This window comes from Octopus sinensis, linkage group LG8 (genome assembly GCF_006345805.1).
Source record: "Octopus sinensis linkage group LG8, ASM634580v1, whole genome shotgun sequence".
NCBI classification, from domain to species: Eukaryota; Metazoa; Mollusca; class Cephalopoda; order Octopoda; family Octopodidae; genus Octopus; species Octopus sinensis.
This window is the reverse complement of record NC_043004.1, coordinates 7,554,879-7,582,471: the sequence shown is the minus strand read 5'-3', so window position 1 is coordinate 7,582,471 and position 27,593 is coordinate 7,554,879. Positions and strand designations below refer to the sequence as shown.

The following is a 27,593-nucleotide window of genomic DNA, read 5'->3' as shown; positions in this document are numbered from 1 at the left end:
ATCTTTAGGTGGTATGGTGTATCTGTTACCACGGATCTTTGGATCCTGTTTTCTTGTTCAACTGTAACATTTCATTTTACTTCAGACAAAATGGAGAAGGGCAAGTAATTAACTGAACGTGGGATTATTCAACACCTAATCTTCACTGTCACTGTGGCTCCTATTATTCTCTGAATATAAACACAAATACTTCATCCACACTAGTCATTATCATCATCATCGTTTAACGTCCGCTTTCCATGCTAGCATGGGCTGGTGAACCAGACGGCCACACTAGGCTCCAATCTTGATCTGGCAGAGTTTCTACAGCTGGATGCCCTTCCTAACACCAACCACTCCGAGAGTGTAGTGGGTGCTTTTACGTGCCACCAGCACGGAGCCAGTCAGGCGGTACTGGCAATGTCACCGGCACAGGTGCCAGTAAGGTGACGTTAATTCTAATTCTAATTTCATGGGAAGAATTTAGGTTGAAATATTTCTTTGTTTTTAAAGATGATTAAGACTTCACTTTTTACTCACTGCAACAACAGGGTATACACCTGTGTCAGTACCCAGAAATTTGACAGCTCTTACCCACATTACATTTTGAAACACATTGAAAATGGCTGACAATGAAGGGTCTGTCTTTCTCAGAGTGAAAGGCAGATTGTATGATGCCAGTGTGTGAACAGCTGTGCTGTATAGCAGTGAAACATGGGCTGTGACAGCCAAGGACATGCGTAGGCTTGAAAGAAAAGAAGCCAGTGTGCTTTGCTGGATGTGCAATGTCAGTGTGCATGTTCAACAGAGTGTAAGCATCTTGAGAGAAAAGTTTGGCATGAGGCATCAGATGTGGTGTGCAAGAAAGAAGACTGCTCTGGTATGATGATGTGATTGATGTGCATGGTCAAGGACAGCTATGTAAAGAAGTGCTGATCTCTAACTGTGGAGGGAACCTGTGGTAGAAGTAGACCCAGGAAGACATGGGATGAAGTAGTGAAGCATGATCTTCGCACTTTGAGCCTCACAGAGGCAACGACTAGTGACTGAGACCTTTGGTGATATGCTGTGCTTGAGAAGACCCAGCAAGCCAATTAAAATTGTAGTCCTGGCTGATGTTGGTGTCATAACTGGCACCCATGCTGGTGGCATGTACAGAGCACTGTGGGAGCATTGGGCCTCACAGAGGCAAAGTGGCTGAGTTCCTTTTGAGTGTTGGGCCTCATGGAGGCAATGACCGAGACCTTTGGCATTATGTCATGCTTGAGAAGAAGACTCATCAAACTGAGCAAAATTGCAGTTGTGGCAGATACTGGTGTCATGCAAATGGCACATAAAAGCACCCATTACACTCTGAGTGGTTGGCATTAGGAAGGGCATCCAGCCATGGAAAACCATGCCAAATCAGACTGGAGTCTCGTGCAGCCTTTGAGTTTGCCAGCCCTGATCAAACCGTCCAACCCATGCCAGCATGGACAATGGATGTTAAATGATGATGATGAAGTGGCTGTATTTCAGTGTTGCAGATATTTTGCACGATTCTCTTATTGTTGCAATGAAAGGTTCTACCATCTGTTTGTGGTTTGAAGGAGTCTGATTTCTGTTTGGGGTGACCAGCTTCACTCTCACTCTTGACCAGTAGCAAGCAAAAAGTTGTAATGACTGGAAATACCTCAGCGATGCACTGGCACGACCAGGGTGGCTGAGATACCTCACTGTGCCCTGAGGTAAGTGCTCCATAGTGGCATTGCTGGAAATCGTCTTTCTGCTGGTTGAAATCTAATCCCTGATTGTCACAGATTGTCTATCACAATTCTAGTCTTCACATACTTAAGGTGACAAGGCTTGAAAACTCTACAGCTTCTCTCAAACTGGTTTAGCAGATTGCCATTGCAGTTGTCCAGGTGTGCAGGCATTTTGTTGTCCAATGAGGGCCAGCAGTCCTGGAAAGGGATTACAAATTCCTCCTTGTCAAAGGTATTGGATCTCTCTGACTCACCATACTTTGCTTTTTTAACAGTGTTAAGAATGTCAAATGTCCCAGAGTGGTTGTTGGGAATGGTTAACTCTTTTAGATTGTAGTAAGAGGGAATCTTTTGAGAGTTGAGTTCCCATTGAGATGTCAGCATCAATGGCTGCAACAGATGCCTTGGCTGACTGAAGATAATTGGTGGAATCATTATCAGTAATGAAGAGAACGTTAGGTGGGGGAAGGGTGCAGGAGGAGAGAGAGAGGGATTAGTAGAGAGTTGTTGATTACGAGGAAGAAGAATGAGAGAGGTTTTATGTTTGGTGTGGGAAATGGAGAGGCTTTTGAGAATTAGTCTATCCACTGTTGAGGTGTTACTTTTAACAGCAGTGTAGAGTTGATGAAATGGGAGAGTTTACATACGAAGAGGTCAGATAGAGACAAATGGCATCTATAGTCTGGCCGTTTGGCTCAGAAGTTCCTGTGCCACAAATTATGGAAGGCTTTGCTCATCATCATCATGATCATCGTTTAACGTCTGTTTTCTATGCTGGTATGGGTTGGATGGTTCAACTGGGGTCTGGGAAGCCAAGAGGCTGCACCATGCTCCAATCTGATCTGGCAGTGTTTCTACAGCTGGATGCCCTTCCTAACACCAACCACTCCTAGAGTGTAGTGGGTGCTTTTTACGGGCCAGTGGAGGGCTGACATCGACCGTGATCGGATGGTGCTTTTCATGTGCCACCAGCACGGAAGCCAGTCAAGGCGGTGCTGGCGTCAAACAAAAGCCATTGCTTAAGTCCTTGATGTGTAGCGGAAGGGGAAAATTTGTACTGAGGGTCAATAAGAAGGGAAAGAATTGTTTATTGCTGTTTCTGCCATCTTTGAGGGAAGTGAGGGCAGTCAGTTAGCTGTTGGCTGGGTTAGAAAGATTGATCAGTTTGGGAGTTGGGATGCATTTGTGAGTTTTTATAAGTTGAAGCAGAGATGGAAAGATTAAAAAGTTTATGCTTTTTAAGGGTAGAGAAGGGAACCCTGTCGGGATCAGTATCCTTCTTGGGTGGGGTTGAATAGAGATGTTTACACATTCGCTGAACATGTGACAGGGAGTTGTGGGTGGGTGGATACATCTATGAGGGGTTACTTAACCCTTTAGCATTTACTGGCCATATCCGGCCAAAAGATTTAACTTGTTTTATGTTCATACTGGCTAGATCCAGCCTCTCGCCCCTAACCTACAATGTCATTCTAAAAACAATCATATCATGGAAATGTTAAAGCCACACAATAATGCATTATCATCATCATCATCGTTTAATGTCTGCTTTCCATGGGAGCTGTCCAGACTCCAATTGGTTTCTACAGCCGGGTGCCCTTCCTAACACCAACTACTCAACAGTGTGTGCTGGGTGCATTTATGCAACACCAGCACAAGTGTGTCAGTACAGCACCGACACAGGTGCATCTTTAAGTGGCACTGGTACCTGAAAGGAAGACGGCGATTTAGCCTGATGTGTCTTATCAAGTACAAGAAATTGCTGCATCTTTTGCTGGTCCCTTTGTCATTTCCTCAGTGAGGCCCAGCAGCCGAAGATCCTTTCTCACCACTTCATCCCATGAATTCCTGGGTCTGCCCTTTGCACAGGTATCCTTTACAATTAGGGCTTGGCACTTCTTTATGCAGCTGTCCTCATCCATACTCATCACATGTCCAAAACCAGCGCAGTCTTCTCTCTGATGCCTTTTATACCCAGTTTTGCTCTTAAACCATTTACACTCTGTCATGTGTGCACACTGACATTACCCATCCAGCAGAGCATGCTAGCTTCATTTCTTTCATCATCATTGTTTAACGTCCGCTTTCCATGCTAGCATGGGTTGGACGATTTGACAGAGGACTGGCAAACCAGATGGCTGCACCAGGCTCCAATCTGATCTGGCAGAGTTTCTACAGCTAGATGCCCTTCCTAACACCAACTACTCCGAGAGTGTAGTGGGTGCTATTATGTGCCTCCAGCACAGGAGCCAGTCCAGCGGCACTGGCAACAACCTCACTCAAATGTTTTTTCGCATGCCACCAGCACAAGTGCCAGTATTGCGACGCAGGTAACGATCACGCTCGAATGGTGCTTTTTACGTGCCATCAGCACAGAGGCCAGCTTGTTGCTCTGGCAACAATCATGCTCGTATGGTACTCTTAGCACTCCACTAGCACGGATGCCAGTCAATGAATTTGATTTCGATAACCTTAATTAATTCAAAACAATGTGAATAAATAAACATTACATTTGATGTCAAGCCAAGTAAAATTCTGGCTGTCCATGCATACAGCCATGTCCTTTGCATCCTTCTCTCAGCTGAAAGATTCTTGTCTTGTGGGCTTGCGGGTATCGGTGTCATCTAAAAAGCATCCACTACACTCTGTAAAGTGGTTGGCATTAGGAAGGGCATCCAGCTGTAGAAACCATGTCAAATCAGACAGCTGGAGCCTGGGCAGCTCTCCAGCCTTGCCAACTCCTGTTGAACTGTTCAACTCATACCAGCTAGGAAAACAGATGCTAAATGATGATGATGATGAAAGTGTTGCATGGATTTTTAAACCTAAATGTGGATGGCTGTGATGAGCATCGCTAATTCTTAGAGTTAGTGAACAGGGAAGAGATTCAAAGAAACACAATTCTAAAGACAAAAAATTAAGCAAAAATGATGAATTTGTCATTGACAAGGTTAGGGCTTCAAAGTAGTTTCCAGTTGGAGTGGTTTGTTGTTGTTTGGTACTTGACCAGTTCTAGACTCAGATCTCTGACAAAAGACCGTTTCTCTATTATTCAGGCATATCAATCTTGGACTTCATACTCCAACGTCCCACTTTTTAAGATGGTGTGATTTAAGGGAGATTTGGTTGTTATTTCTAGTTGAGTGACAATGTAGAGGCTGGCTATTTGGCTTGGTTTTTCTCAGAAGCCATGCTGTAGAAGAGGGTCCACAGTGTGATAATCAGTTGATAGGGATTTGATTTCTTTTTATTAGTTGGTTTGTGGGGAGGGGCTGTATTTGTGACCCTCTCAGACCAGTACATCATCATCATCATTTAATGTCCGTTTCCATGCTGGCATGAGTTGGACGGTTTCACAGGAGCTGGCAAGGCTGGGATCCACACCAGGTTCCATTGCCTGTTGTGGCATGGCCAATCTCTGTGGTTGTTAACAGCCGCAGGAAGAGAATTCCAGTTTGGTTTATGGCTCAATGGAGACAAGTTCTGTGTGTGAGTATCAGTGAAGAAGTCCTCAACCATTGCAACTGAAGAGAGTAGTCAGGAGGCAAGTAGGATTGTAAGCCTGGAATATGGTTGAGTCTGTTGTGATGTGTACGTTTAGAAAGTTATTTATCATCATCATTGTAAAGAAAAAAATGAACAGGACTGAAGTATTTTTTATAGCTTTAAGAGGAAACTCAATTTTGAAAATTCAACATTTAACTGCAATGTGGACTATGAAGGTGGCCATTTGCCAGTTTTTGTTTTGGGTCTCTGCAGTTTCAGTTCAAATCCCAGCATGGTTGACTTAAGCATTTCGTCCTCCCTGGGTTAATGAATGAAAAATACCAGCCAGGTACTGGGTTCTTCACTGTGACCCTTCAAATCAGCTGTGCTAGGGTTCTCTTTCTCTAGTCAAAAGGAAGCTGTTGTGGAAAGGGCTGGCAAACCTCTTCTCATAGAAACCAAAAAATTGATCTGCCATTGTAAAGAAGCCAAAAGACAGGCCAATGATTCCATCATCATTATCATTTAACGTCTGTTTTCCATGCTAGCATGGGTTGGATGGTTCGACCGGGCTCTGGTAAGCCATGGAGGCTGCACCAGGCTCTAGTCTGATTTGGCAGTGTTTCTACAGCTGGATGCCCTTCTTAACGTCCTTGCTGTAATTTAGCCCCAGGAGACATCGTCTCCAGCTGGCTATACGACACAATCTATGTTCTTATATTTTCGAACAAGGGAATCTAGCACCTCCACTCAGCTCAAAACAATATCTGTGTATTGCGATTTCCAGGTTATTTCCCTTCATCAGCTCAGAATAATCGTTCAGCTAGAGGTGGCACTGCCAAATTCCTGTTCAAAATATATAGTTTTCAAAGTGACAACTGGTCACTGATCTATAAATTAGAAAATTACTACTTTTTACTCTCACAAGGGAGAGAGTTAGCATAAATGAAGGGAAATAGCCCAGAAATCGTGATACACATATTGTTTTGAGGTGAGTGGGGGTGCTAGATTCCCTTGCTCGAAAATATAAGGACACAGATAGTGTCGCTTAGCGAGCTGGAGATGATGTATCATGGGGCTAAATTACAGCAGCATTCATCCTAAACCAGGACTGCCTTGTTATGTTGGCAAACAATCTTTACTCCCAAAAATTGAAGTAGTTTGTCATAATGTGGAGGATTATAGTTTAACACTGCAAGTTTATGAAACCTATCAGTTCTAGGATGTAGAGGATTAAAAGATTATTTCAAGGATATCAGAAATATTTTGTAAGGTTTGTTATTAATGTGTAGGAGGAATCCTTGAGAGACTGCTTGAATGGGTGACAGATCATAGGAAAAGGTTATTGACAGAGAAACAGATGTCATGAAGCGAGGAAGCTTCCGATTACAATGGATCCTTCAATGTGCATCTTTTGAAAAGGAATAAGGGTCCACTGGGGAGATTGATCCCATCGATTGTGGAACTGTGCAGATGCGTTGGAGTTGTGGATAATACCATTCAAATGATTACACCATCCATTTTTCTCCTCCAGTGATGAAGACCCAAAGAAAGCAGATGGTCTCTGAGACAATGAGACATGTCTCTAGTATCTCTCTGGGGAGCCCAACTAATTAGGGAGAGATTTAGCCTCGATGAGATGCAGTTTGGTTTTGTGCCAGGTAGAAGCACCACTGATGTTATATTTCTGGTAAGGCAACTGCAGGAGAAATATCTAGCCAAAGATAAACCTCTGTACTTGGCTTTTGTTGACTTGGAGAAAGCTTTTGACAGGGTCCCCTGATCCCTTATCTAGTTGTCAATGTGGAAACTGGGGATAGACGAGTGGTTGGGGAGAGCTGTACAAGCTCTATACAGGGGTGCTGTCAGTAAGGTGAGGGTTGGCAACGAGTATAGTGAAGAATTCCGAGTAGAAGTAGGGGCTCACCAAGGATCAGTCCTCAGCCCCCTCCTATTTATCATAGTCCTCCAGGCAATGACAGAGAAATTCAAGACGGGCTGCTCTTGGGAGCACCTCTATGCTGATGACCTTGCCCTACTAGCCGAATCACTGGCAGAAACTAGAGATGAAGTTTAGGGTGTGGAAGCAAGGTCTAGAATCGAAGGGCCTTAGGGTCAACTTAGCAAAAACCAAAGTCCTATGAAGTAGGAAGGTTGTTAAACCATAATCCCCTCCAGGCAGATGACGCTGCTCGATCTGTAGAAAAGACTTGGGTAGAAACTCCATACAATGGACACATAAAAGGTGCAGCAATATCAAAGGAAGATTAACTGGGAAATAGTTTTTGTGTGCGCCAAATTCACAAGGGCAATAAACACTGAAGATGTACAGAAAACAGATTCCATCACATGCCAGGGTGAAAAAATAGAAGTAGTTAATAGCTTCTGTTACCTAGTTGACCAAGTCTGTAATGGGGGTGGATGTTCTGAGAGCGTAGCGGCTAGAATAATAGATGGGCAAAGTTCAGGGAGCTCCTACCTCTGCTTGCAACTAAGGGCCTCTCACTCAGGGTGAAAGGTAGGCTGTGTGATACATGTGTGTGAACTGCCATGCTACACGGCAGTGAAACATGGGCCATGACTGCTGAAAACATTCATAGGCTTGAAAGAAATGAAGCTAGTATGACCCGCTGGATGTGTAATGTCAGTGTGCATACACGACAGTGTGTAAGCACCCTGAGAGAAAAGTTGGGCATAAGAAGTATCAAATGTGGTGTACAAAAGAGAGACAACGCTGGTATGGTTATGTGTTACGTATGGATGAGGACAGTTGTGTGAAGTGCCACTCCCTAACTGTGGAAGGAACCTTGTGGAAGAAGTAGACCCAGGAAGAAATGGGATGAGGTGGTAAAGCATGACCTTCAAACATTGGGCCTCACAGAGGCAATGACAGAAGACCGATATCTTTGGAGATATGCTATGACTGAGAAGACCTGGCAACTAAAGTGAGGTCACAGCTACACATCTGACCCAGTTAAGAGTACCCCTGATGTGCCATGCGATATGATATGCTTGAGAAGACCTGTTGAATCAAGTAAAACCAATATCGTAGCTGTGGCCAGTGCCTCTGACTGGCTCCTGTGCCAGTGGCACATAAAAAGCACCATCTGAACGTAACCGATGCCAGTACCCCCTGACTGGCTCTTGTGCCAGTGGCACATAAAAAGCACCATCTGAACGTAACCGATGCCAGTACACCTTGACTGGCTCCTATACTGGTGGCACGTAAAAAAACCCACTACACTCTGAGTGGTTGGTGTTAGGAAGGGCATCCATCTGTAGAAACATTGCAAGATCAGATTGGAGCCTGGTGCAGCCGCTGGCTGTCCAGACCTCAGTCAACCCGTCCAACCGATGCCAGTATGGAAAATGGATGTTAAACGATGATGATGATGATGTGGATCATTTGGGAAAGCCTTGGAAACAATGAATGTAAACTATTTCCCCATTCTATGAACAAAAAAAAGGGGGGGAAAAGACTACAGGAGGTAACCAGGTCTAAAGAAAGAAGCAAAAAGCCACTAAATGGAATGGGTACAATGTAGCCACGAAGGACAGCGTCCCGCTTGCAAGGGAGATTGTGGTGAGGTGAAAGGTAGGATGGGATCCAGCTAGAACCAGTTCTTTCTTTCTCTTCGTCTATGACATGCTCCCTAGTCTTACAAACTTAAGAGTTGGCAAATAAAGGTGAGTGGATTGTGCAAAGGTGGGAACAATGAGACACAGACCCATCAATTACCCCCCTGGGTCTGAATGCAGAGACACTTAGTAACGAAGAATATTAGCTGATGCAGTGGCGGAGAGGGTGGAGCATGCGAAGAGAAAGTTCTGCAGGGAAAGTGAAGACTGCAAACCAGCTTCTGCAAAGAAGAATGGTCGAAAATGATAACTGAAAAGGTCTTTGTTGATGGTAAATATCACTTCCTACCTTTTTGCCACCAAACACTCGACTTTTGTTTTGTATTGCAAAGAAATGAGGATGACAAGGATTAGGTTGAAGTCTGTGGGAATGGGGTTAGAAGGTCAGCGATTTTAAGGGTAGGGGGTTTTAGTCAGTTATTTCAACGCCAGTATACCACTGGTCCTTTATTGACTGTGAAAGGATGAAAGGCAAAGTTGATCTTGATAGGATTTCAACCACAAAGCAAAAAGAATCTCCATACATGCTTAGACATTTCTGCCAATAACCGTTTCTAGCAGAGTTAATTCCTGCCATTTATTTTGGTCTTTGTCTTCAATTAAATGACAATTTGGATGATTATTCTTGTTTCAGTCATTTGATTGTGGCCATGCTGGAGCGCCACCTTTAGTCGAACAAATTGACCCCAGGACTTATTCTTTGTAAGCCTAGTACTTATTCTATTGGTCTCTTTTACTGAACTGCTAGGTTTTCGGGACGTAAACCAGCATCAGTTGTCAAGCGATGGTGTGGGGACAAACACACATGCATATATATATATATATATATATTATACGATGGGCTTCTTCCAGTTTCCATCTACCAAATCCTCTCTCAAGGCTTTGGTCAGCCCGAGGCTATAATAGAAGATACCTGCTCAACGTGCCATGCAGTGGGACTGAACCTGGAACCATGTGGTTAGTAAGCAAGCTACTGTTGTAAAAATTTAGATTGAATTAAGAATAATCCAAGAGTCAAAATCATTTAAAACCAGGTTTTAATTAATTCACTGAAAGTTCTGCTGCCAGGACTGTTAAGATTAGCTACTTACAAAGGAATTTTCACAGCAGTTGCAAAATCTGGGAGAAATCCAACCATTTTCATTAGAAGAATGTGAATGATTAATTAGGTGAATCATGAGATTAATGTACAAATATATATTTCTTTTAAATATAGAGGTGCAGGTGTGGCTGTGTGGTAAGTAGCTTGCTTATCAACCACATGGTTCCAGGTTCAGTCCCACAATGTGGCACATTGGTCAAATGTCTTCTACTATAGCCTCAGGCCAACCAAAGACTTAAGAGTGGATTTGGTAGACGGAAACTGAAAGAAGCCCGTCGTGTATATATATATATATATGTGTGTGTGTATGCATTTGTGTCTGTGTTTGTCCCTCCAACATCGCTTGACAACTGTTGCTGGTGTGTTTACGTCCCTGTAACTTAGTAGTTTGGCAAAAGGGACAAATAGAATAAGTACTAGGATTACAAAGAATATGTCCTGGGGTCAATTTGCTCGACTAAAGGCAGTGCTCCAGCATGGCCGCAGTCAAATGACTTACACAAATAAAAGAATAAGTCATTTTGCCTTTGAACGGATCGTTAATGAATAAAATGGCAGAGCACAATGTCTGCAGAACATTTGATTGGGTTTAACTGTAATTAGAATTCAGGAGACCAAAACAATTTCTAACAATTTTATTCATTCAACTGGAACAGTCTCTGTAATGCTTGACTGCTGGCCCTGATAACATTCAGATGGCTATGGGATTGTCAATTTCACAATATTTCTTGATTGACAATAATTATAAAGTTATCATAAAGCATAAACGTCTCCAATATTCGTTTGGTCGTCGTTAATTTAGCTGAAATCATTGATATTACAACCTTCCTCTTTTAGGTTCCACATCTCTCAGTGTCCACAGACCGTTTTAGAGAAGTTCCATCAAGTGCAGACTTGTCCTTTCAAGCATGTAAAAGACCTTCGAAAGGTGTGTTTTTTTTAACACTTGAACGAAGTGGTTTTGTTGATTATGTCACGGAAACATTTTGCAGAAATGTCTTTGATGAGCACAGCCACACACGAGGCCTGAATTGTTTGTTTTTAAAAATTCTTATCTTACCACTTTGGTAGATTCTGTTGCACGATTTTCTCCATGAACAGCATTCAGAGGATTCATAATTATTTCGTGACAGAATCTATCATGAACCTCTTCATTTACAGCTAAAATCAAGGCTTGTAGTTTGCTTACCTGTAATCATATACAGGTAGAAGATATCCTAAGTCATGAGTTACAATATATTTTTTGTCTCTAATTCAACCAGGGATGCTTTTGAAGAATAAAATTTCAACTGATTCTGTGGTCAGTTCTTTGTGACAAATTTATGTAACATGACTTCCTTTGGCAACTAAATGTGTTGTCAGTCTCTGCAAAGACCAACAGCCAATGTCTAAAGGTGTGTGAAGCTTTAGGGATCTGTTAGCTACCTCAGGCTGTCATTCTTCCCCATCCAATTATTGATAAATTGAAGGATGCTGATACATGCTGTCTTTGTTTCAATTAATTTTTAAAATAACGAAGAATTTAGTAAAATACTTTCGTCAATTCCAGTGCCAATGGTTTCTTTGTTACTCATCTAAGTTCTAACAAGGCTCAATATTGCTCATCTTTGGTGACTAAATGAAAGCCAGTGTTTTCAGCAGGATATGGCAGTATGTTGTACTATTAGAAATAGTAGCCAAATCTTCCTCTAATCATATGCTTCTTTATTAAAAAGAGGAAGGACACATTGAATAACGTGGTTGTGGGTGCACTATCACCTAAGTTGTCGCTATAATGCTGTTGATCCACTTAATGCCAACTGATCAAGCATCAAGACAAGCCTGACAGCCATAAAATGGCGACGGATACATTCAGCTTTAGAATCAACCATATTCTCTAGGTCATTATACACACACAAAGGTGAACAATGGTAGGCATAGAGTTGATTACTGTGAGTGGACTGTTCCTTTCATTTCTCTTTTTTAAGTGATTCAGAAGTGAAAGGATCTGTGGGAGATGCTCACTTCATTGGAAACCGTCTCTTTTGATTTCTGCTTGAGCCACAAGCAACTGTAGATCTACTGTCGCCCACCTCTGTCTGTGTGTCTCATCATTATCGAGAACAGATGATCTGTAGTATAAGATTTGGTAACCGATACACAAAAGAATCTTTGTGTAACCCAGATGGGAAGATTATAAAGAAAAAAAATTATATATTTTTAGTTCGTTTTTGGATTGCAAGATTCTTTGTATGAGTTCGTGTGTTGAAGCATATTCTGTTGTGTCTGGGGAGAGTCATTCTCTTTTTGTGCCTTATTATGTTACACACTCACCGGTAAAATTTCCACTTTTTTTCTTATTTTTATTTTACCGGTGAGTGTGTTACATTATAAGGCACAAAAAGAAAATGACTCTCCCCAGACACAACAGAATATATTTTTATATTTAAGATTTAATTACCATCAAGGAATAATGTATGCAGGTAAAGTAGTCTGGTGAGGATGTCTTGGAGATGTTTGTGTTGAAAGGTCAGAATGAAATTTTTACATTTATTTCCAGTCGTTAGAACATTTTGTTGAAGATGTTTTACTGCTTAAAGAAAGGAAATATTGAATTAAAATGGAAAGAAATACAACAAAAGGCATTTAGTTGTCAATGTTATAGAGAAATAGTTTTTATTCAGAAAATAATAATGATGATATTTAACATAGGCAGAGGCGGGTGTTGTTGATTTAATTGATTTTTATTTATTGGAACTTAAATCAACAGCCACCAGGACGAACAGTAAAGTCGCCTTTTGTAGGAATTGAAGATAAAATATAGAGAGATAAAACTAAACACCTCAAAGGTATTTAAGCTGACTTTTCTCCAATTTCTACCATCTTTCTGCTCTAATAATGGCAATAAAAGCACGATGAAGATTTTTAAGAAGCTATCAATAGTAAAATGGCTACAAATACAAAAACAGCTTTGAGCTGGCTAATGGTACCATGGATACATTTGATAGAACAAAATGTTTAATGAAGCCATAAAATGCAATTAACAGGGCAAAGAAAAAAAAACTACATAATATCAGATTAACATAAAAAACATTTTAAAATATTTTTTTATAACAAATTGTTTTAAAAAAAGCAATATAATCAAACGGATTTGTAGTCATCTATATACAAATGTTAAATATACAAAAGAAAGTCAAATATATACAAGTGTGTGTGTGTGTGTGTGTGTATATATATATGGTGTGTAGAAGGGGGGGATATTATTTCTCTGTTGGAAAAATGTAGTATCTATGACATTGTTTGAATGCCATTATTTACCCTTTTTAATTAAATCATCAGAATTGAAACAAAAACATACGCATCCAAATAAATAATTGTCTACAGAGAATGGTTGTGGCTAGCTAAGTGTTAGTGCAGTAAATTCCTCAATTTTAAATCTTGTTGACTTAGCATTCCATTGGGATTGATAAAATAAGCAGCAGTAATATGAAAGAGAGGAGTAAGAAATAAAAACAAAACAAAAACAAAGTTATATACACGTTAAATTTGCTAAAAATGCACATATCTGCTTAATTTTCACACACTTTCTTCAAGAATCAAAACAGATTAAACTAAAAACCATTTCCATTTCTAACAAGTTACCTTTTTTTTTTTTCAAATACTTTCATGAAATAATTATCATCAATATTTCTTCTTATTTAAAGATCCTCAAAGAAAGTAAGAATCCACTGATTGTATCTGTAAATGGTGCTTATTTAAATAATGGTAGTAAGCCTAGATGATTCCTCAATTATTTTATAGACTTTATTTATAGCCAAGTGACTTCCCCAAAAAGATGCACAAGGTGAGTTTTTGCTGATTGCTTTTTGGCCAATTTGAGTGAGTTCACAGTGAATATTCCATTTTTGATGCCTTCAATTAAATGGATTCCAAGAGAGAAACAGTCCTGGTATTTGACTGAGTGTTATAAGGATGTAAGATAAAGACAACCCTTGGTGGGATTTGAACTCAGTATCATTGGATATAGTTAAACATGCAAGATAAGGAAACCCTCACCAATTCTTCAGTGTTTGTATTTCTTATTTAAAGCTAAATGAGGTGAATCCGTAAGAAATGTTTTGGGCCACAGCGATGAGCTATGAGAACCAAACTCTCGAAGCAGTCGGCTCATGCCATTTTTACTGCCCAGGTTTATCTGTTAATCATTTGTGAGAATTCCTGTCACGCTCACATCTATAAAAACTTGCTTTATATTTTGCTGCACAAAATTAGAGATTTATAAAAACATCTTCTCCTTTAGCGAACTATATTCACAAGAGATGACACAAACATCAATGTTTATGATATAAAAATGATTGAAATTTATGTACAGCGTCTGGTTGGTATTTCTGCCCGCCTACTTTCTCTCCAATATGATAAATTAGGTTGTCAAAAGCCATAGAGTCTTTAATGCCCATCCACCTTAACACAACTATTGTGGGCCCCCCTTGGTAACTAAGCACCCACCCTCTACGTTGTTGGAAACAAACATTAATCTCAGCATTCTTAGACTGACACTGTGAACTCTCCCTTGCTAGCAAAACTCCTTCCTTCCTTTACATTACAGAGAAACATATGTTATCAGATGTAGTGAAGTGACACATCTACAAAGTTGTGCTCTCTGAACAAACCCAACGGTTAGCGAGAAGGATGCAATTCTAATTGCTTGCAGATGTGAAGGGAGCTTGAAGTAGTAACTCTGAATAAATACTCACACATGATAGAGGAGGGGGGAGAGACTCTAGTCCTGGGTAGAACGAAACTCACTAGTCTAATACTGCTGTTGAGTCAATAAAATAATACACCCAGCCTACACTGCGAAGTGATTGGTGATAAAAAAAGATCACCCAGCCTGTTTAATCCATGCCTGCATGGAAAAACTTGATACATGAAATGATGATGATGATATAGCACCAGATAAATGAATGAAGACAGTTTGAAGCTTCAGCTCTGATTCTTGGAGTTACCAAAAAAATGCAACGTTCAGGTCAGTTGGATTAAAAATTAAATATGAGATTATTTCACTGTTTCTGTTGGCTAATTTAAATACCACATCAAATCAAACAAGACCTGCTTTGTATTAAAGAAGATTAAAGCTTGTTATCACACACATGCAGTTTCCTCTTCTACATTTTTTATAGAAAATTAATCAGACCCATCCAAAATATTTTACAAACTGTACAAGAAATTATTGTTATTAAAGTCTGAAACTTTCACTCAAGTCATGACATGCACTGTTGCCATTCATCATTTGTTGGTTTATTCCTGGGTCCACCCAAGTGACCCATCAACCAGAGTCCCATCTCCAGTTCCCTCACCTGCCATGAGCATGTGGTTGACCAACACAAACCAGATCCCCAGTGATGAGCAACATGGCCAAATAGTGTATCTGGACAAGTAACAGAACGCATCCCAGTTTTTCAGTTGTCATTGGTTGCATATGAAATCCAACCAATGGTGACCCATAATCTTTGTGTAATTCTCAAATAAAGCCACTTGTATTAAAATGAAAAATCCACACATTTCCTCCTCTCCATCCAATAACTTTTGTATTATGTTCAGAATTTAACCATGGCCCCCAAAAATTCTATAATTACTGTTTGTGTTTCAAGTTAATGACAAAGATTAGTTACTTTATATTAAAACTAAATTCTCTTCATTTTTGTCTCTATATCGTCCCCTTCATGTAATTCCTACCCAGACCTGCCACAATTCTAAACTCCATTCTTTTAAAACAGCTGAGTAAAGCAAATCAATTTAGCTTAGCCAACCCCTAAATCTATAACTGTTCCCAAAACATGTTGTCAATGGGGTTTGGGAAAGTTTTTGTCCGTAGAATAGCATCCAATCATCTGTAAAGACAGACCACTGGACTCGTGCTAACATCATATACATCACACACACACAATGGCTGGGGACAGAATGTACTCAATACCTTTACTTCCGCCTTGAGCAATCAACCCCTCCTCCCATATAATGCTGCTTATGTTTACCAACACTGAAATGATGGGAGTGCTATTTGAACCCCTAACAACTCTATCCCAGCAATGAAAATTTTCTTACTTTCGTCTGCCACTAAAAGAAACTTCCTCCCAAGTGGATTTTACAGTTTCGTTCTAATGCCATTGCTATTTTTAATCTACAGTTATCTGAAATACCTGATTAATTTTCACTTTAAAAGAGAGAATTATTATTAAAGTTTTTTTTTTAAATGGTTAATAAAAAAGAAAAAAACAAATGTTAAACTTTCGAAAATTTCACCTTTCAGAAAGCTAAATGCAACGGCAATTAGTTTGGTTTCTAATTCGACTTAGAAAACAAAAGTGATTCAAAACCAGCCTGGTCACCTCACTTGGGGAAATCCACTGCAAAGCGTAGGTTGACTTTGAATCACCTGAGTTTGGGAATCTTAATTATGAATGGATACAGAGAATTACAGTGGAGGGGGGGGGGGTTCGGTTTATTTGGTTAAGTAAGGGAGCTGTAGAGGGACATTCGGCTTGTGTGTTGTAGGAATGGATACAGGGAACTAATTTAAGGAGGAGAGACAACACTGACTTCATTAACCTCAAGAAACAGGGATTAACTGTTTTGTTAATCAGAAGAACATTAATTATGCCAATAAAAAAAATGTTCATCTTGTTCTTTTAGAAGTCAAATTATTTCAGTGAAAACTTATTTTCTTAATCAGAATATGACAAAAATGACAGATTAATGATAATAAAGAATGCAAAACTGATTCTAGGAGACATCTATGGTTAAAGAGAAGCAAATCACATTCAGTCAACTTTTCAAGGTTGAGAAGGTGACAACTTCTGGTACAGTGGGCATGTGTGGTTAGAATGTCTGAGGAAAGAATCACATGGTGGATTCTTGAAGCCAAGCCAACTGGGAGGAGGAGACTTAGGGGTCGACCAAGAATGAGATGGCTGGATAATATCCATAATCTCGGTTATGCTTGGGAATCAACCGGAAAGTTTAACGACGGGAGGAGGCACCTGAGGACTCTACCACCATCGCTCTCCCAGGAAAAAGTGGGCAGAGAAAATGGACAGATGACCAGAAGTATCCATCTAGGAGTGATCAGTTTCACTGATTTCTAGACCAATGGGACCCAAACTATTAGAGTTGAACTTAGCTAAAAAGCTATTGAAACACTTGTCAATTATACAGTGCTCCTACCTATTTACATCTCTCTACAACAGATTGGTCCAGATACAATGCAATATCAGAGACAACACGAATTGCTGGCCTCTTGGTTAGTTATATGGCTAAAAAGCCAAGTTGTGTTGTTATTAGTTTAAAAAGAAATAATGAGGGCAAAATAATATAAATTGATACAAACTCATTCTTGGTTAATAAAAAGCAGCAATAAATAGTCATAGGTTCCATTGCAAGCAGCAAAGGGAAACGGAATTTGGACCTTTTCATGTCATGGTAATATTTTAAAATATTAAAAAAAAAAAAAAAGAGAGAAAAAGGCACAATGATAGAAGATATTAAATGAGAATTGGTCCCTTTGTTAGTGATTTCCTCTCATCAATCAGTCTTCGTTCTGAACTTGAAGTCAGGCAAAGATAAAAGCTATTTTCCTGTTTAAAAAAATTCTCTGGTTTACAGAAATTGCATGACAAAGTCAAATTTTAATGTTTGTCAACAGCTATCGACTGTGTGTGTAAAATGAAGGCCAACAAATTTCTATCAACATATATAGGCACTGTGTGAACAATGGCAAATTCTAAGGCAGTACTTGGCTGACAAAGGAAAACAGTGAGAGAGAAGGACTTGGTTCTAAAGTAATTTCTAAATCTACATAAAAGAAAATTATGTTAATTTTTCCAAGTCATTAGTGAATAAATTAATATAACAGAAGAAACAATAAATAAAGATTTAAAAATTAAATTTCAGAGCAAACAATATTTTTTTTTTCTTTTGCAGAAAAATAGTCAGAGCGATTCTCCTGTTTTTGATGAGGAGTTTAAAAAAAACCCAGTTTACTCAGGAAATATAGTTAATGAGTTTTAGTGATTTAGGTTAGTCTCAAGTAATAAAAAGTTATAAAAATGTATCAATACTTTCTCAATTGGCCCCACATTTCAATAAACTGCAAAGTTTGGATATGGTAAACCATGTCGGCTGTTGAAATATCAGGTAAAATATAAAACTAAGGTGAGATATCAGCAATGTTAAAACTTATGGCAAGAGTTAACGAGCAACAAATTAGATCTTAAGAAACATGAATTATAATGGAGAAGATACAAGAAGTGCGATTTTTAGTTCTCTCACCGGAACTGTGAAATTTGGTATTTTCTGAAGTAATTAGTAATATGGAAGGTAAAGTTAGGCATTCATTAATAATTGTTAATTAGGGAGCTGAATAAAAGTGAGAAAAACAATGATTAACAGGTTTAAACATGGCAGCAACAAATTTTAAACACGACATAAAAAGCAGTTATTTGTGGTGGAAATAAGTGGGAGCATCATAGACTTACTGGGTGTTTAAGTCAATGAGATATTTGGATGTGAAATGTTTTAACCATCACAGATTAGAATTGAAAATGTGGTTACGGTGTCTTTGGTGGTTCAAGTTTAATGGCTTCTGTTCGAAAGATAATTGACGGAAATGAAGTTTGTCCATTCTAAATTGTTTTGAGCGGCACTGTGATGATGATGATGCCAACACAGGGTGAGCAAGCTGAAGATCTTCCTGATGGCTAATGTTTTTAATTAGTGCAGAATCCAGTGGACTGTGGCAATTGCCTGGACACCACACAATAATATCAAACGAATGTTATGATACTCTCACTTATTTCACAAATAAATTGAATAAAATAAAAATACTCACAGTTAAGAGCAAACCAGTTCAACAAAGTAATGTTTTACAAAAAATCACAAAAGGGGCCAAAAAAAAAAAACAACAACAAAACATTTGACATTCACAACCATTTTTAACAGGAGTCCCCACCTGGGTTGCTTGGCCTGCTAGAAATAGCAGCCAGGCTTCCCTCAAATCACTACTTACTGTCATTAAAAATTAGATAATAATGAAGTCCTGGATATACTATTTGCATAAAAGGCAGGATGGTCATAGCTGAAACACCATTGATCATAGGTTTATTTAACCATTGCTGACCAAGGGCTAAATAACATGAATTTCAAACACCCCTGGACTATTTATTGTAATCACCAAGGATTGAAACTAAACCCTGCTTACTTTGGAGTTTGTAAATCAGTGGTAACAACTGGGACGCATTTAACCATTTATTAGAATATTTGTGAATAGATTAACCTTAGACACATTTGTAGAGAGTCTGGCATGGAAAGATGAAGGTTTTTAAGAGGACGGGGTGGTCACATAGTTGATGATGCTGAGCAACACAAAGGCAGGATGATATTTCAGTAGCTGTGATGCAGTGGAATGTGCACCATTGTGATTTTGTGATGACGGGTTTTTAAATTTTTATTATGTGGTAACTTGGTTACTTAAACACAGCGAAAATTCTGTTTGTATTTTTGATGTAGGATCTCATGGAAAAATGGTCAGTTGAAATTTGATGTCATTATGAGGAGAAAAGTTTAGGTTGACCAATTGAGCATTGCCTGACCCTAAGGAATAGCAAGGCCATTAAATGGGCCGTAATGAATAAGTCGTTATAGTTCTGCATCAAAGCATGGCATTGTTAAGTCTTTCAGAATGTTGTGTGAAATTTATTGCACATTCATTAAAATGTTTGTCCTGATAAGAATATGTCTGTTGCAAGAAATAAAATAGTAAGATTGGGAAAACCAGAAAAAGCAGACAATAGATGGCAAGCGTTGACAAAGTGCATTTCTGTGTCTAGTTATAGAAATTGGCAAAACTTGTGCCAAGTCAGACAACAATCCACAGTTTTGTGAGAATTCCTTAATTGTTAATATGAAGTGTGTGGTGTTGCATAGTAAACTTCCATGTGGTAATTCCATGTTAGGTGTCTTCCTTCTAGAACTGAACAGACTTGGCATTAATACACAACATACTGAGAGAAGGGTGGGCAGGTAAGTCAGTGACCACCCACACAAAGCTTCCATGTACATTATTACAGGAATGTTGTCAGTGCAATGAGGTGCCATGGCTGGCTCAACTGCCTAATCTTTTGGTTTGGGATTATTTGCAGCTATTCCTACAAGACGATGTCCATCAACAAACTGTTCACACTTGATGGAACTGAAAGCTGCCATTTCCAAAGAACATGGCTTGATGCAAAATGCAAAAGTTCCAGGTCAGGCTAGAAGCATGTGTGCGAAACAAAGGAAAGCATTTGAATGACATTTTCAAAACGAAATAAAAGCTCTGTCTTAAACGGTTTATAAACAAGCTCTGTACATTTATTTAAAAACCATCAAGTTTCTTTGTTAGACTCTGTAGAATGAAATCAAGTCAAACTAACAGCCATTTCAACCTACTAAAAATAATAGCCAACTTTCTCGCAAAATATATGCTAAAATCTTGAAAAAGAAAGTGACAGAGATAATGTAGATGTGCAAAACCTGAGAGAAGGATGAGATGGATGTAAGTGGAATGGCTTTCATGAGAGTCCAATCAGAGTTGACTGGAGTCAAAACAACAAAGGAAATTAAAATAAGGAAATCTTCCTTTGTTCACTTTTGAAGTGAATCTGAAAATAACTTTTTGTCTTTCAGCCACAAATAAGAAGAAATGGTTGTAGCCTGCTTTATTGGGCCTCACACGTAAACAAATAGACTGGAATGGTATTTGAATACAGAGGCATTTTCATTGATGACTTTTCAAATATAAATTTGGAAGTTAAAACCTAACCAGACTACTTGACGAAAACAAACCCGGTGGATTCTGGAAATAGAAAAGAAAAGGAAAAAGGGCCAACAAAAGGGTTTGATTTGACAGTACAAACATCCCATCAGAAAATATAGATATTGATTATAGATCTTGTGGTCAAGTCTTATTGGTTGATTGGATGCCAGGGAAGATGTCATCATCCTGTATTCAAGGGGGCCATTAGTTTTACAGAACTCAGACCTTTCTAAGTTATAAACAAGAGGAGATAAGAACTAACAATTGAAAGCAAATGAAACACTCATGAAATATACAGTGCTCCCACATTTTGTTTTTAGTAGTAACTGAAGTTCCTTGTAATTGTTTACAGATGGTGTAGGCCACCTGTACTGGTCACGAATTATTAAACTTCTAACTACTATCTCTACTGAGACATTAATTTAACCAGCCTTGACATTAGTCTACAAAAATGGAAAGTCCTGTAACCTATTTAGTTATGAAGACAGCCCCCTTGTTTGGCTGGACTCACAGCAGGATTTACCTCAACGCTGTTGAAGCTAAAAAGGAGCACCTGTTCATTTGACAGGGCTCTTTAGAACTTGTTATTAATTGTGATACCTATTCATGGCCAGGTGGACTTTGCTGTCTGAGAGTTAAATCTCTCTCTCTTAATCCTGAAAGAATATAAACTGTCAACCTCCCAATTATTTGGTAATCCATTGACTTGGACCATCTCTAATCTACCAATATCTAATCTGCTGATGAACATATAAATGATTGACCTGTTAATCCAAACATATGCGAAAAGATTCCTTTCAGAAAATCTTGTACAAAATGGTTCTTAAAATGTGTCTGAAAGATGCAAAAACATAAAACAATATTGTAATGAAATGCTTACAATTGAAAGAATGAAACTGTTGAGATTTTGGTGTGAATTTACAAAATGTTCATGTGTCTAAGATGTGTCAAAAAGAGAGACTTCTTCAATGCTCATTCTTGCTTACTGAAATCTGACAATGGAGACAAATCTCTTTCATAGAGATGCCAAAGGAAGGGCTTTAACTAGTCATGTGACCACATCAACAACAAATAATCTAAACTGATTGGTTGATTGTCTAACCAGATAAAAAACAACAAAAAACCATTTTATGAATAGAATTCACTGAGCAAATCAAGGTTAGATTGGAAAAGAGAGATTTTGTGTTGAAATGAAACTTTTAGGCTACAATTTATGTTTTTAAAAATATGTGAACAGCTGTTATCCACTGATTTACCTGAATTAAGGGTTTCAGGGCTGTTTGTTAAATAATCTTTTTCTTTTGGGTGTACAATTGGTGTTTAATAAAAACTTGAATGTACAATAATTATAAGATGCACTTATCAACTGGCACAAGGCTAGTAATTTTTGAGGGGAGGGGCAAGTCAAGTACACCAAGCCCAGTACTTAACTGGTACTTTTTTTGTACCTTTTTCATAGAATCTGAAAGGATGACAAGCAAAGTTGGCCTCAGTGGGATTTAAAATGCCACAAAGAATTTTGTCTGATGTGCAAACGATTTTGCCAGCTTGCCACCCTCTTTACAATAATGAGAACATAGCAGACAACACAGAATAATTGGAACTGATTCAATCATAAAGAAATCCATTTAGAAAACAAAGTATTAAAAGAAATTCCAACAGCTTCGATGATTTCCTCTCCTCCATTCTCCGACTGCTTTATCCTGCATCTCACGATGGAAGTTTTCTTTTTATATTGCTGCCTGGGGTGGTGCAACACGGTTGATTAAATTGGTCATGGCTGTGTTTACTCCATCAACTGTTTGAAACAGGTCTTCATTTGTTCTTGTAAATTCTGACATTGAACAAGCTGCAATATGGAAGAAGAAAAAAAATCTCAATGATACATAACTCACGTGTTTGTCAGAGACACAAACACAAGCCAATAAATAAAGTTGAAAAATTGAGTGATCTATCATATACAATCAAAATTAATTTTATTTTCCTAAAAAGTTACAATAAAAACCATGTTGCAAACCACATGACCTGATGGTTACTTGTAATAAATTATCCATCCATTCCTAGCACAGAAAGTAGATATAAAACGGAGACGGCCAGACTGTTACCCTATCCAGAAGGAGATTTAATGGTACCAAAGATTTTATTAATGTTTAACTATCATAAGATTGGCAGCTTATAGAAAAGGAAAATTCTTGTTCACTGAAACCAAAACTCGATAAATGGTCCGTAAAAGTCATTACTAATTATCAAATGGAAGCTTAATATTATCAATAAAATGGTTTTAAATTTTGTTCTCACACCATCTGACAGCTGACTTTGCTGCTACTGGTCGTGGCACTCCATTGGTTACGATCAACGGAACAGCCTCCTGCTCATTTATTAACGTGCAAGTGGCTGAGCACTCCACAGACATGTGTACCCTTAGTGTAGTTCTTGGGGAGATTCAGTGTGACACAGAGTGCGACAAGGCTAGCCTCTTTGAAATACGGGTACAACAGAAACAGGAAGAAAGAGTGAGAGAAAGTTGTGGTGAAAGAGTACAGCAGGGCTCGCCACCACTCCCTGCTGGAGCCTTGAAGAGCTTTAGGTGTTTTCGCTCAATAAACACCCACAACGCCCGGTCTGGGAATTGAAACCACAATTCTACGACTGCGTGTCCACTGCCCTAACCACTGGGCCATTGTGCCTCCACTTTGCAGCTACTAAAATGCAGATGTAGCTGTATGGCTACCACAGAACAGAGAAGTGAAATGATTATATATATATATATATATGTATATATGAGTCTGGTTCGCCAAACCTCAGCCAAATCATACAACCCATGCTAGCATGGAAAGCGGACGTTAAACGATGATGATGATAATCAACAGAGTATGTTCCAAGAATAAAAATACTACAGTTGTTAGTTTAATCACAATACTATAGATATTAAAATATAGTTAATTTAATGCATTTAAATTAACCCAAAATAATTATTCAGTGAAGTAAGAACATTATTGTTAGTTAACATGGAAGGATCATTAAAAAGCTAACACTTAGCTTATTGCTTCACATAAAGATGCTATTTTTCTGAATATAATTGATGAAAACAATGGTGATGATGGTGAGGAAAGAGTTTATTAAGTTTACAGATCATTTCCTCAATACATAATACGTTTTCAGGGTAAGACACTTAATCCATTATTTTAACAAAAGGAATATTTATTTACATTGTTTAACACAGGATATCGATATGATCTGCTTCTATTTGCCAAAAGGGTTTTATTAACTTTCTCAAATCAGAAATCTGAAATATTTTGTGTGGTGGTATACAGGTACATCATACATGTAATTACACTACAACGACGTGATACGAGTTATCTCATAGCAATGAAAAAATGCTCAGATTGGTTTGCTAGGAAGGCTTTGAGCGGATGTTATTCATTATTTGACTTTGTCTCTTCATTGTATAATGTTTTCTTTATTTTTTTTCAGATTTATAAAGAACTTTTATACATTTTGACTTGTAATATATAAGATACCCAAAACCTTTTCCAATGAAGACATTGCTGGAATGCTTCATGTACTCATGGAAAATGAACTACCGGAAGATGATATCTTGGAGTCAGAGAGTGAATCCTCAGATGCTTTGGATAAGAAATTATGTAGCAAATGCCAGTGGAAGTAAATACCAGTGACACCAGTTCTACTGACAAAGATGAACAATTGATTGCTCGAGGTCGTAAGAGACAACGCAGTTCCCTGGCACCAACTGCATCGACATCCAATACTTATACCTGCTATATATAGAGGTTTTACCAAATATATTTCCTGGCTGGTGCCATGATACGATTTAACTCGTATCATTGAGCAAATAAAAGGTGTCTTTAGTGTTTCCACAACACACTCACAATGTTAGTTCCAGACGTCAGTTCATTTTAAGCATGCTACAATAAAATAGACTTCTACGAGTATGCTCGTACCTGGTAAAAATGTATAGATTGCCAACTACGAGATAACTCGTTGTTGGCAGTCAACATGTTAAACGAACAGAGAGATTATAATTGATAATTATAATTTTAGTAGTAATTTAGCTGAGATAGATTAATTCTTGTTTTCTATTTTTTACATCGACTTCTTATGTTTTAACACAGTTGATATGGTTCTGAAATTTGAATAATTAGACTACATGCAACAAATTTATCAACAACTGAGTTTATTTATATTATTTACATTTGATGGATATTTGTCCTCATCTTATTTGTTGTTAACACAACGTTTCAGCTGATATACCCTCCAGCCTTCATCAGGTGTCCACAGGCATATGGCCTAGTGGTTAAGAGTGCGGGCTACTAACCCCAAGACTCCGAGTTCGATTTCAGACAGTGACCTGAATAATAATAATAACAACATCAAAAAATACCTTAGGAATGAGAACCCAGGTTCGAAATTTCCCCAAGACACCTGATGAAGGCTGGAGGGTATATCAGCCAAAACGTTATGTTAACAACAAACAAGATGAGGACAAATATCCTTTGAATGTAAATAATGTGCGTAATTCCTCATCTCTTAAATATAGAACAGTGAGTTTATTTATGTTATGAAGAGTGGCCAACAGTAATACAAATTTTTAACAATTCTTACAAATATCTAAATTTACAAAACTTGGAGCAGAATGAGAAAAATAAAACGCATAAAAGTTTTAGAAAATATAACAAATCATAACGATAAGGAAATCACCTGACAAAATATAGGATGCGAAACTACATCAGCTGGGATAAACACTCATATCAGTAACTAATGAGGAATCAATAACACAAGAATGGTTCAAAGGATTTATTACTGACAGAAAGGTAGTTGAGTGCTGCAATGGAAGAGTAGCAAGGAAATGTTTTATGGTGTTTAGTTTGATTTCTTTGTGTTCTCTTGACTCAAAGACTGCTTCCGTTGCTTTTATCTCTAAGCTTCACAAAGTGAGTCTCAGCTGGACACAGGAATTCATTCAACTGATAACCCCCAGCTGACTACAAAAATCTGCGACAACGTTGATATTAATAGAAAGTTGTGGCCAATGACAGGGCCCCCTGACTGGCTCCCTGTGTTGGTGGTACGTAAAAAGCACTATTCGAGCATAGGTCAATGCTAGTGACACCAGACTGGCCCCCGTACCAGCGACACGTAAAAAACACACACTACACTCTTGGAGTAGTTGGCGTTAGGAAGGGCATCCAGCTGCAGAAATATTGCCAGATCAGATTGGGGCCTGGTGCAGCCTCCTGGCTTGCCAGTCCTCAGTCAAACCGTCCAACCTAGGTCAGCATGGAAAATAGACATTAAATGATGATGATTAATGTTAAAGTAAGTAACCAGAAGCAATTAGTTACATAGCTCCATGTTTTGAGTTCAAATAGCACTGAGGTTGTTTTGCCTTTCATATGTCTGAGGTTGCAATATTAAACAGCCATGTTGTGTACTGGGATCAAGGCAGTCCACAAAGATTCTTATAGACTAGATGAATTCTTAGTTGTTCAAAATCAAGTTACGAACTTTATTCGTATTCTATAATTATTCCTATATTTAATTCAACGATCAATGACTTAACTCATGATAAAATCCGAATGTGAAAGTTTCATGCTTGTAAAATCCTGGGTTTATCTTGTGTCACGGGAACTGAGTGACAGACAAGAGCCAGGATTTGTTCTTCTCTCCTGATTATCTTGAGACAGGATAACCAGGGATCAGTCTATTTCCTTCCCCTGAGACTTTGTCCCTATCGCTGGAAAGGATGGTGAATTCCTGAAGAGGGTGACTTAGAGGTAGGTCATTGATTTTTCACCAAGTGGAAACAGTAATTGAGCCAGTAAGCACCTAGCGAAAGCAGGTAAATGCTAAAGAAACCAATGAAACAAAATGTCAGTGAATGCAACTGTGTGTGTGTGTGAATGAGAGAGAGAGAGAGAGAAGAGGTGGGACTAATCAACGGAATCACTAAATGGAATTTGAAAAAAAATATGGAAAGTTCCGATGCAAAGGACGAGGTTTTCTTACGAGAAAGTGACATGTACAGCAATTGAACAAGGTTTAAGGAAGAACTAAAAGACAGACAGCAACAAAAGGATTTCTAGGTTCTGCACTTATTTTGGTTCCTCTTGGCTGCCAATTAGTTCAGAGAAAAATCACTTTGATTACACAACAATGAATCAGACTTTATAATATTCATGTTCAATCTTTAACATATTTTAATAAAAATTTAATTAAATTATATTATTAAACATCGTTTCTAGTAAAATATTATTTGTCTTTTTGCTTTTAAATAAATTTAAAAACTAAAGTTAAAATCAATAATTGACTTTATCAGGAGAAAAGGATGAACCCATAATCTTTTTTTCAAAATCACCGAAACTGGTCAAAGGAAACCTAAATATTAAACTGACCGATGGATGAAGTCTACAACAGAAATGAACCTTCCGATACCAAATTTGGTTCACAAGGTTTTGCTGTTGAATTGAGGCTGTGGTTAAAGATAACACACAATGGAACTGAATCCAAAACGATGTAATTATAAACCAAATATCTTAATTGTAAAACCATGGTTAAGATGTCTGCTTTGCAATTTCAAGATTTGGGCTTGAAAGGGGACAAAACAAAATTTTGAGGAACAGAAATCTTCACCTTTTGAAGGTTTTATTTCAAACTTGTTTGTTGTCTTTGTTTAGTTTCTGGTCAATTCTGGTCACATAAAAATATGACCACAAGGTGTCCTAGCTGAGACCCTAGGACTACTTTAACCAAAATGTCTTTTCTTCTTTAAGATGGTGAAGTGGGATCTGAAGGA

The 27,593-nt window shown here is 38.4% G+C and overlaps 1 protein-coding gene across 3 annotated transcripts in view; it reads right to left on the bottom strand.

The window, feature by feature from the left end:
• Positions 1 to 12,580: 12,580 nt before the first annotated feature.
• LOC115215195 (dystrophin-like) overlaps positions 12,581 to 27,593 on the bottom strand; it is a 162,862-nt gene continuing 147,849 nt past the window's right edge. The window contains exons 18-19 of one of the 3 annotated variants that reach the window (XR_005000297.1): positions 14,255 to 22,628; positions 12,581 to 14,172 (exon numbers count right to left, since the gene is read on the bottom strand). Coding sequence is in view for 1 of the 3 variants with exons in the window: in XM_029784386.2 (XP_029640246.1) it covers positions 22,510 to 22,628 (119 nt within the window). In the remaining 2 variants the exon portion in view is untranslated. Of the gene's footprint in view, positions 22,629 to 27,593 lie in introns of all 3 variants that reach the window. The other 2 variants (XR_005000296.1, XM_029784386.2) reach the window with 2 other exon arrangements.